The following is a 12,500-nucleotide window of genomic DNA, read 5'->3' on the forward strand; positions in this document are numbered from 1 at the left end:
GAGTGTCAGGAACGTGCCAGAGCAAAATAAAATTACGATCAAGAAACAATGAAAAATGGATCTGATGTTGCTAAAGATAACCTGAAAAAAAAGGAAGGTGACTTCCTGGTAATCCCAAAAGACACCAAGTGAATCGTATGATCTTTTTTCTAACATTAATGAAAAGATTAAACTTTTATTTGATCCTTTTATTATTAATCATATTGAGCACAGTTCTCTCGAAAGAAGCAAACATGGGTATTAGCATACATACGAAGTTCCATAAATCACACTACTACAGGTGTCAAGCCCGCGTTCGAATCTCCGGCCGGCCAATGAAGAATTAGAGGACTTTATTTCTGGTGATAGAAATTCATTTCTCGGTTTAATGTGGTTCGGATCCCACAATAAGCTGTAGGTCCCGTTGATAGTAACCAACTGGTTCTTAGCCACGTAAGATAAGTCTAATCCTTCGGGCCTGCCCTAGGAGAGCTGTTAATCAGCTCAGTGGTCTGGTTAAACTAAGGTATACTTAACTTTTTTTACAGGTGTCAAGAGGGCGAACTAAACTAAAAAAAGAAGTTTACAGATATTACACATGAAAATCTGTTTGTGCAATATTAAAAGTTGCGAAAAAAAGAGAATAAGAAATAAGAGAAACTAAAAAACTAAATTACCTTCTGTTGAATTTAAATCCCTTTACCTATACATAAGCTGCACAAAGACTCCGTCCTCCTTTCTGGTAATCTGATTTTCTGCACAGACACGAAGTTCGCAACACAAGCACAAAGAGCAGAGTGAAAGTCGGAACAGACATTCATATGATCTTTTCCCTTACCTTCGGGATTATTCCTTCATATGTGTAAGACTGGTCTTCAGATAAACGGAGTTAGATGAATAAAGCACAAGTTAATTACAGAAAAGTATAAAAGATTAATGTGTACACAGCATATACACAAAACGAACAAGTGAAACGTAAAATCAAGGATATTTACAAATGGAGATAATAATAAAAATTATAATATAAACCAAAGATCTTGCAACGTGTACGAAACATAGACAAAGAATACTGAACCACTGAGTCATTAATTCTTTAAAAAAGTAAAAAAAAAATTAATATAGATAACGTTTTTAGAACACAAATATAAAACCAATTTAGTCCATGCATTGTCCTAAAACACACAATTAATACATAAAATTAACACGTTTACTTAAAGTATAACTTGAAAGGAGAGAATCCATATTATAGTTATATCATTATTATCACAATCACGACAAAGTTAATACCTATAATACTATCAGAATTAATATTAAAAATAACAATGTAAATAAAAAAAGTAAATTGCGCCAGAGTTTCTTCGGCGCAATCGAGTTTTCTGTACAGCGTATAATGCTGCATAAAACTCTCATCCACGGCCCACGAAACTCCCAACCGCGGTCCACGAAACTTTCAGCCACAGCACGGTGGTGGCCTGTGTTGTTGGCAACTATAGCGGTGCCACCCGCACGCTCATGGCTAACTTTAACCTTAGATAAAATAAAAATTACAGAGGCTACAGGACTGCAATTTGGTACAGTATTTTTGATGATTGGAGGTTGGATGATCAACTTGCCAATTTGCAGCCCTCGAGCCTCAGTAGTTTTTAAGATCTGAGAGCGGACAGAAAATTAGCCATCGCAATAGTTTTCTTTTAAAGAAGACTAAAAAACAGAATGAAAAAGCAACTGTTTCTGAATGCCACTTCTGTTTATTTTCTCCCAATAACACTGTTCTAAGGAATCCCCATGGTTACAACGGGTTAATTAAGAATCCAACGAACAATACTGCGGCAGAGCAGAGAGAGAGAGAGAGAGAGAGAGAGAGAGAGAGAGAGAGAGAGAGAGAGAGAGAGGGGAACCGTTATAGAGAGAGGGACAGAAAACCAGCTGGGGAGAGCACTTCTTGGAAAATGTTAGCGATGATAGATGCTAATTTTATTCCTTCTCTCTCCTTCCCAGAATAAAGATCGAAGATTTATAACAGCTGCCCTACGCAAAACAGGATCGTAATTTTCTCCACATAAAGGAACCTTTAACAAAGGACTGGTTACTGGCATTTAATCATTAATGAAATAATTATTCTCTGTAGTATTCCAGCGATCACGGTAAGGGTACATAACTGATGTATGCATAAACATTACGATTTTTAATTTTACTGCTCATATATTTGTATGAAAAATGGCAAAAAGATACTGATACGAAAATTAGTGGATGATCTTAGTAAAAATATAAAAAAATAAATGCACACAGTCTACACAATACTAAATTATTTACGCAACAGCAGCAAGGCAAATTTGTTCTCTCTCAAATTGGAAAAACCATCATCCGTAAGTCTTTCATTAACTCATATAACTAGTAATCAGTTTGGTCGGTAAAGACTTTACTCACGGGTTTTCAATGAATAGTTTTCAATGTAGTTGGGGTTTTATTTCTTTCCACATGGAACTAATGGTCCCATGTGTCCTAAACCTGAAGTTAAGTTAAAACATTAATTTTCTGTACAATCTCATTCAGATTTTATTCTCTCCTCAGAGAAAACTATATCTCTTTGCCATATGAACATCAATCATATGGGAATGAAGGGAATGACCGAACTACAGAGGCTTTATAAGAATAAGGGGAATGAGAAGGAAGGAGAGAACACTAAATGCAATTCAGAAGTAGATGATAACAACGTTTTTGAACGTAAAATATTAACCCAAATTTTTTTTATTCTAACTACGTGTCAATATAATGCAAGTACGATGAGCTGACATTTTTTTCAGGACGGGTGCATTCCCGACTTAATTTCCAAAATTGCTGAAAGTCCGCATCGATTCCCACTCGGGTGTCAATCACCGCACCAGTTGCATCTTAAAATTAAAAGAATTTTCAGCCGTAAGAACCAATATAACTCAAGTATCACCAATATCTGTACAATAATTTCAGAAGACTTTCTCAAACCAACGACTGGCTTTCGCTTCACTTTTTAGAATCTCTTCACGGCAAGAAACTGTCAATTTCCTTCAATAATCAAACTACTTCCACACCATTACACATTGCCTAACTGCATATTACTTTATCTCTCTCTTTTTGACTCTTCCTCCTTTCGGTCATCGCTGTTTAGTTTTCTGTAAAAGAAAACTATTGTCTGTCCGTCAGCACTTTATTCTGTCCGCCCTCAGATCTTAAAAACTACTGAGGCTAGAGGGTTGCAAATTGGTATGTTGATCATCCACCCTCCAATCATCAAACAACAAATTGTAGCCCTCTAGCCTCAGTAGTTTTTATTTTATTTAAGGTTAATGTTCGCCATAATCGTGCTTCTGGCAACGATATAGGATATGCCAACCACCGGGCCGTGGTTAAAGTTTCATGGGCCGCGGCTCATACAGCATTTTACCGAGACCACCGAAAGATATATATGCTTTCGGTGGCCTTGATTATAAGCTGTAGCGGCTGTACAGCAAACTCGATTGCGCCGAAGAAACTTCGGAGCATTTTTTACTTGTTTATATCCTTCTGACTATTCTTTTCAAATACCTTAATGTTTCCAGCCACACCGCTTAACATTTTAGCTGGCGACACTTTTTGTGTTATCCTCCTTTTTAGCTACACCAGTTCCTCGCTGGGTGAGTGGGTTCCGTTCTCAGCTAGCACTTTGCTGGCCACGAATTCGAATCTCCGACCGGCCAATGAAGAATAAGAGGAATTTATTTCTGGTGATAGAAATTCATTTCTCGCTATAATGTGGTTCGGATTCCACAATAAGCTGTAGATCCCGTTGCTAGGTAACCAGTGGTTCTTAGCCACGTAAAATAAGTCTAATCCTTCGGGCCAGACCCAGGAGAGCTGTTAATCAGCTCAGTGGTCTGGTTAAACTAAGGTATACTTTAGCCACACCTTGAATTGTGAATAATTTTTATTTAACTTTTACCTTAAGGATGACTACTATGCCACTAAATATTTTATTAACACATCAGCTATTGATGCAGATTTTCAAGATAGAAAGTGACCTTATTGTGGGTGATAGAAAGATAACCCAGAAACGTTGGCATAAACAGAAAGAAGAGATTGTTTTCGGTCTTCTCGACATGTTCATATACATTCATACATGCATACATACACACATATATATACATATTGTATGTGTGTATGTATGTACGTATGCATTAGTATGCGTGCGTGTGGCAGGTCTATAAATAAAAGCGAGATACCATAAACAAGATAATCTATATGCCTATAAACAGCAAGCTGTTCCCGTCAAAAACAGAGGTGAGGGGCGGGAAGAAGAGATCGCTTTACGAAACCTACTGTACACTTCCGCTTCCGGGTGGCCTACAGCGAAGCTCTCCTCACTCCATAAATACCTAATCTCATCAAGCGCATCACACGAAAATACAGGGGTCCAGCAGAATTCCCGCGCTAAAAATAAATCTTTTCAACAGATGCTATTGCACCTCGTGTGACAATGACAACTGTCAGAATGCAGGCAGTAGGAGAGAAAATAACATTCGTGTTCCCAATTACACAAAATCAAACACTGTGAATGCACGATTTTTTTTTTATTTAAAAAAATGACATACCGTCAGAGTACACGATGTTTCCTTGAGAAAAATGAAGAAGTATAAATCAACATACGCTTGTTACCAGATGCCGGTGTAGAGGTTTGTTGGGCATTTTTTTTATAAGAAATTGAAATATTCAGAAACTACAGAAGGACAAATGTACTAAACCAAAATAGACTTTGCTAATGAAACACAAAATGGACAAATACAAGAAGTTTACCCTGCGAGAGACAACAAATACGGCGAGAGTATTAAAAATTTCACTCAAAAATTAAGAATGCTAAAACACACAAACAAATGACAAAAGAAAGAAACAAGGTTCTCAGACAATAAGAATAACAAATCCCACTTGCTCAGACAATAACAAATTCAAAATATGCAAAATTATAAGACGCAAATATTTCTTAAATTATGAATAACGGACAATACTAAATACAAACAGGTTACGAAACAGCAGTATTTCGAAAATACGGCTTTTATTACCTTTACACGACCATGTCCCATAGCCTCGTGAAAAGAGCAACATAAACGAAGAGTGTGTCCCAAAGTATAAATACTACATATAAATTCAGCAAAAGTCTAAAACGAACGAATCATCGAGGTTTCGTTCACGGTTATGCCTCCTTTTCCCTTTCTTCTTCCTCACACCTGGAACTGAATTAACTACCGTCATAACACTGCCTATACATCAGCCCTTTCATAAGGAGAAAAAAAAAATGAAACCCGCCAAGTCAAGATGCAAACGCTAATCATCAAATGAGCCACAAAAGCTAACCACGTATTTGTTCTATTCTGAAAAAAGGGTAAAAAGCGACTTCTGCCGCACATGAAACAAAGAAGAGGGAAATTATATAGCCATGGTGTCAAAAAAGAAATGGAAAAATTACTTTTAGAAAACACATTACCAGCGAACAAAACTCTGATCAGTAACGGCGTCGAAAACAAAGGCCAAAGAGATTCGTTATTAATGATATAACGTATCAAGGATACACATGCAGTACTTGAGACCAACAGGAAAAAGCTACTTAGACAAGGAACTAATACCATAATGGAAAAGCATATTATCCCTTTGGCGGAGAGGCAAAATTATATGCTTCATCGAGATCCATAAATCAATAATTGGTCGTTCCGTCAAGGAAAAGGTTAGTAGACAAAGACGGCGAGAGACACGTTTTTTCTCGGTTTCATTACATTTCTTTTTATTCATACCATCCTCCTGTTTCCCGACTGTTACACGCTGGAAAACCTATCAATACAATACAACAGACGGAGTGAGAGAAATCAAATGCATTTACAGAACTGGTTAATGATCTGCTCTCCGTTATGACCCGGAAGCCTTTGGTAAGGGATTTCCTTTTTTTTTTTTTTTTTTTTACTGTTCACTGACTTGATAGCTAGGTCAACGGGAAGTGTAACTAGCTGCTCTTGTTAAACATACGTGTAAAAATTAAAGCTAGGGAGCTAGTTACCAAAGCAAGAGGTGGGTCGAGCGAAAGCAACAGACTTGAGGAGAGGAGGGTTTTTGGAAATCCAAGGAAAAAATATAACTTGGGACAACAATATAATCCTACATCTTGAAGGGACAGAACAGGCGCTGAACAGATTAATACATGATTACTGACCGACGCAAAAGTGTATGTACAAACGTACAAATAGAGCCATGTTTGATACACGAAAATAATATCGTCGCTTAATTTGTTAAAACTACTAATGAACTGCCTTACCATAAGTACAATCAATGACTGGATTTTCAAGGAAGACTTTTCACAGCACGTCAAAAAGGCATTTCACATTACCTGAAAAGAAAAAAAATTACAAATTACACTATGTACTTTAAAAGAAAAAAAATTACAATTTATAATTTGCCAAGGAAAATCAAATAAATAAATTCACTTAAGACGTGAAAAGCTGAATAGGCAACTTATATGAAGGAGCAACATATCCCTTTTATTTATAACACAATATTTCAAGTCTTCATGGCACATCAACGTTTTACAAGTAGACTAATGGAAAGTATGTGGATTGAGTGATTTTGGATGAACAACCGCTTGGAGAGAAGCCCTTTTTAACCGGATTCTAAGGCAATGAGTAACTATATTAGTTATGACCAAAGGATTTTTCAGTAATAGCACCATTTCAGGCAACACAAGGGGAACATTTTTTGCCAGTTTTGGAGTCTACCTCGTGTTCAGCTTTTGTTAACTTCTTTTATTGTTAATCTAATTTATTTCTTATGGATCTTCACAGCAAAACAAAATTATTTCTTATGAATGATTTTACCGGGTGGGACGATTACCTCAGTGACAAACAGAGAAGGATATGCCTTTAAGGAAATAAAATACTACAAAACTGATGATAAATCATAAATCTTGAAACACATGACGCAATTTTCTAAATAACCATCATTCTTTCTTTTGCGAAGCATATCGTTCACATCCATCTGAGTTAATCCCTTTCTTTTTTCTATAATCTTACCCTCCGACCTATGCCATCTACATAAAACTTCTGAAATAGATCCCCTTCCCAAATTACGTGGGGTATTTTCAGAATCAGAAAAACAATAAAAAAAATTCTGACCACTTTCATTATACCTTTCAGGTTAAATAACACTTATCATATATATCACCAAAATGCCGTTATTTATCGAATCAAAAGTAATTCACTAGACATTCCTTATTTGTGGATATCATCCGTTGTAATTTGTCTGGAAGGTCTAATGTCCTTCATTAGACATGTACAGTACGTACCTTACGGAACAATTCATCACTTATACATCATTCTTCTTCATCCCTTTAAGGCTAGAACAGGTGACCTTTCCCACTTCTTTTTTTTCAGTGACCTCGGCACTTGACATGACCGAAGCAAGAGACACGAGGTCAGGGGCATATGAAGATGGAAGAGGCCAATTTTATGAGGTAGGGCTGGATAGATTCCTCCAAACGAATGACAGCTGAAAGAATGAATTTTTCCAAGTAAAAATATCACCTTTACCACTACTAGCATAAGTATAGGGCAGAGAAAAGTCTATCTTAGTTTACCCAGACCACTGAGCTGATTAACAGCTCTCCTAGGGCTGGCCCGAAGGATTAGATTTATTTTACGTGGCTAAGAACCATCTGGTTACCTAGCAACGGGACCTACAGCTTATTGTGGGATCCGAAACACATTATGACGAGAAATAAATTTCTATCACCAGAAAAATTCCTATAATTCTTCATTAGCCGGTAGGAGAGTCGAACGCTGGGCCAACAGCGTGCTGGGCGACAGCTCTACCCACTCCTCCAACGAAGGAGAGAGAGAGAGAGAGAGAGAGAGAGAGAGAGAGAGAGAGAGAGAGAGAGAGAGAGAGAGAGAGACTTTACTTGTAGTTTGTGGACCCAGATATTATCTGTTACAGTGACGTTAGCTCTGGCTTCGTTATTGTTTACAAGATGCCAGATGGAGTTAGAGTTAAGTTCGCTGAAATGACCGGCAGCTCTGCATCTTGGCTCTCTGACTTATAAGTACGCTTAAACATATGATCTAACTGGTTTGTGATAGTTGAGATGCATCCAGGGAAGGAGGCGGTTCCATAGGTTAGAGGCAGGCAGAACAAATGATGATACACGAGCAATTTCGGCCGTGTCCGATATAGACTTAGTTGAAGTAGAAAGTATCTAATTTTAATAGGCGCATTAGTATGTTTGGAACAAAGCCTTCTTAGACTTGCTAAATGTACTATATTTTAGTCAATATGGCTTCGCCGGATGCTACTTAATTTCATTGTTTTCTGTCTAGCACAATACGGAAGGTCAAGCAAAATGTAAATATTGAAATTTTGTTAATTTTAAATAAAAGTTAAAAAAAAAGTTCTAGATTTTCCCTGTGAAGTTGCGAAGCACATTTGTAAGTTGATCTACTAGACCATTATTAGTTGGGTGGAACCTATACTGTCTGATCAACGTCACCCATATAGAATGAGATTTTAAAAACAAACATAACGTATAAAATTTAAAGAACTGACAAAAACTGAGAAATCCCACGAATATTAATTAGGTCCGTTAACTGACAAACCAGTCGTAAGGAAGGAGTTATTAATTTCGTTTTCAGGCATCACTTTACTATGAAGTTGCTACCCCTATGCAGAGGCTCCATCCTGTATGTGACTTACCACAGTCGCCTGGCCACCAGGTTTATGATTAACTGTTCATGCCAAACTGGCAAAATTCTGTAGTTTTTATAAGAATGTATAATTTGCTCGACCTCGCCTTTGGGGTCGAACCTGTATTCTATATATATATATATATATATATATATATATAAAAGTAAAAGTTCAGAGCTATTTAAGGTTTTTTTTATGAATTGGTTTGGTTTTTGTGTTAAATATAAACGAAAATTATTTTTTCAGTAAACATGAACTATATATATAAAACGCGCCCCCTGTATTTTAAAAATAACGCATATATGTGTGTGTATGTATGTATACATGTATGTATATATATGTATATATACATATATTATCCACACATATATGTAAAGCGGTCAATACGATATTTTAAAATATAGGGGGCGCTTTGTAAGAACTTGTAAAAGCTATGGTTCATGACACTGAGTGAAAGGATTTTCGTTGAACACAGTTTGATACAAAAAAACAAAATTTTATAAAAAATCTTAAATAAGCATTCTGAACTATTTAAGGCTTTTATTTACAAAAATCTTTAAATCAACTATACATTCTTCATGGAATCTACTGACCACTGTAATGAAAGAACCCTGTTTGCTGAAGTTATCCACATGAAACTAACGATTTAAATTAGAACACAGCATAACCCGGACTGCGCAGATTTACAAGAAAGGACTTAGCTCACTATAAGAAAGAACTGCATTGCTTACATTAGCTGGCCTTTTGTAAAGTTACACTGGCTCACTGGGCAGCTTATATGGAATCATAAGATGTCACCGCGTGCATGCGGTTACATTGCATCCCGGGTTGGGTCTGCTTTAAGTGATCAATGAGCTCTTTGAATTAAAAATAAACTACACTGGCATGGCCAAGGTTCAGATTCCACGTTAATCACGATATGTAGTAAGTGTATCGCAAATTTCAAGGTAAAGTCAGTTGTACATAATTTTTTTTGGAGGACACGGTCTGAAATCCACTAAGATTGAAAGCGGCCTGACTTCCAGAAAAAAAATGCAGTGAGTGAATAAACCGACAATTGCAGCGGTTACCAGCTACATACTTTTTCAGTATATATATATATATATATATATATATATATATATTTTAACATTCCAAGCAGAGTAAATGCAGAGTAAATGTCAGCCTAATACAGCTTCATACTGAGCGTGGGAAGTTTGCATAGTCTGTGAATGTAGTATGTATGCTGTTTGGAGATTCACTCTAAGACAAAGAGACTGGCAAGCTCCATCATACAATGCATCAATAGTCTCTCTTAAATAGGAGAGCGTAAACATCCTGGAGTTATATGAGAATGACCTCGCGTTTCAAGAGGTGAGTCACAGCACATTATTCGAGAGATTAAGAAATTTATAAAGTCTTCAAATTAAACCGAAGTTACAAAGAGCTGATTCGTTCTGAACTAATTATGAAATATTAAGAGGCCATGTTACTCTATGCATGATGATTATTTATGTTAATAAAGTATGCTGGAAGAAAAGACCCTATAGAAGTCGCGTGTTTCGGGGATATATCATTAAAAAATTTTACCAAATTCCTCAAGCTTTTCCGAAATTCCTATTTCCTTTTTCACATATAGAATGAAATAAAAACAAACTGATGACAGTCCATCGCTGACTTTGTCTACGTTGAAGGGCTCATTACCACTGGGCTCAATACAATGGGTATGAAATTGAATCCCATTCGACTGACCTACAGTACATGGAGAGCTAAATAGCCTTTTACGATCCCCCCCCCCCCCAACCCCGCCCCGGCCCCCGCGTAAAAAGTACAACACAACGAGGACGGAGTAACCTATGCTTCAATTCGCAACTCGCCACTGATCAACTTCAATTGCTATAAACAATCTACACCTTTATATTGTAACTTTAATAAATTACCCTGATGTCGTAAGAAAACGTGCGATGGTCATCATCCCCTAGTTCCTCATTGGCCGGGTTGGTATCGTTCTCGGCTAGCACTCTGCTGGGCCCGCGTTCGATTCTCCGACCGACCAATGAAGAATTAAAGAAATTCACTTCTGGTGATAGAAGTTCATTTCTCGTCATAATGTGGTTTGGATTCCACAATAAGCTGTAGGTCCCGTTGCTAGGTAGCCAACTGGTTCTTAGCCACGTAAAATAAATCTAATCCTTCAGGCCAGCCCTAGGAGAGCTGTTAATCAGCTCAGTGGTCTGGTTAAACTAAGGTTAATAATTGTTCTTGGTCATCATCCCAACAATATACTGCAATGGCACTGTTTCTTTCACGAAAGCATTCAGTTTTTCTATATTCAGAGCAGTGGCGTAACTAAATCATATTCAAATGCGAAAATCACACAGGAACTGCCTTACCGTCAACGAAAACCTGTACTAACGTTAGCCCTTCTCCCTACCCTCTCTCTCTCTCTACCTTTCAGGCAGATCAGAATTTAACAACAATTTCACAGTCATAACGATAAAAAAAAACTACCACATCTGAGTCACTGACGCAAGACATGTCAGCAGGTCTCCGGGGACGAAGTGTGGTTTGGGCATTCGCACAACCTCAGTTAACCAAGGACCGTTCAGTCCCCTAATTATCACCTCGTTTTCAAGACTAGTATTCGATCGTTATCGCATAAAAACTAGACGGTAGGTTGTCAGCTTGACAAACAGCTTCAGAATATCCATAATCTATTAAGGTACAGAGTCCATTGGCTATTTAAATATTAAATTATTACCACTATGGTAATTTTAGACACCGTAAAAAGAGCTGCACCTGTTTTCAGTTTCCCTTGCGTGTTAACGAACGCGTTTCAGTTTCCCTTGGCGTTTCTGAGGGAAAGTGTAGGCCGAAGTCTGAATGGTCTAATATAGATATTGTCGATATATGGCGATTTTTTAGTGGATTAAGTACTTAGATATGATGATGGTAATACCTCTGGGTACTTAAGAATTTGTATTTTATTGGCAAGGTATAATTAATATATGTTTGGCTCAAGATGAACACTGAAAAAAAATGTGGTAATTTTTTAATGAGGGGGTAATTTTGTCACTGCAGCAATTAGTCAGTTAATACGCATGAGCAGATGGTGATGGATTTGTTTTGTCTCGTCGATGAATTAATTCTTGATCTTCAAAGTGGTGCCCCTAACTACGAAGTATTTTTCGTGGATTAAGTACTTAGATATGATGATGGTACTACCACAGGGTAATTAAGAATTTGTGCCTTATTGGCAAGGTATGATCAAGATACGTTTGGCTTAAAATGAACACTGAAAAAAATCTGGTAATTTTGGTGCGAGTAATTTTTTAATGATGGGGTATGTCTGTCACAGAAGCATTTGGTTTGTTACTACTTTTTTCCATGGCGAGAATTGGAATGACTGACTGGTGTGGTGGTAGAATTTATATTTTGAATTACATTGCTTTATGACTAAATGAAAGTAATTCTAATACAGTTAAACACACATTTAATTTTTTCGGATATACTAAACCGATAACAAGGTTTGCAGTGGGAGGAGTTTAATGACGTCACCAACAGAAAAGGTGGTTGTTTTCTGCCCAAGCTACTGGTGACTCCCATAATGTTACTGAAGAAAAGGTGAACAGTACCGGTAAAAACGAAAATATCATTCAGTATGTCTGTGTTTGATGTATGTCACGGGGGTAGGGGGTTTGATTTTGAGGTATAAACCTTCCTGGGGTGACATAGGGGCCGTGTGCCAAATTTTGTCCGCTTCTGTCAAGCGGTTCAGATTTCCATAGTGTCCAAACAAACATACAAATTCCTTT

General features: G+C 37.2%; 1 protein-coding gene across 2 annotated transcripts in view; it reads right to left on the reverse strand.

Annotated features, from left to right (window-relative positions):
- The window catches only part of LOC136826027 (uncharacterized), a 653,467-nt gene that overhangs the window by 85,664 nt on the left and 555,303 nt on the right, over positions 1–12,500 (reverse strand). The window contains exon 3 of one of the 2 annotated variants that reach the window (XM_067082908.1): positions 4,555–6,361. The exons of the other annotated variant lie outside the window; for it this stretch is intronic. Within the exon in view, the coding sequence (XP_066939009.1) occupies positions 6,330–6,361 (32 nt within the window). The 3' untranslated portion in view covers positions 4,555–6,329. Of the gene's footprint in view, positions 1–4,554; positions 6,362–12,500 lie in introns of those variants that run through there. 2 annotated transcript variants of the gene reach the window in all.

This window comes from Macrobrachium rosenbergii, chromosome 3 (genome assembly GCF_040412425.1).
Source record: "Macrobrachium rosenbergii isolate ZJJX-2024 chromosome 3, ASM4041242v1, whole genome shotgun sequence".
Classification (NCBI taxonomy): Eukaryota; Metazoa; Arthropoda; class Malacostraca; order Decapoda; family Palaemonidae; genus Macrobrachium; species Macrobrachium rosenbergii.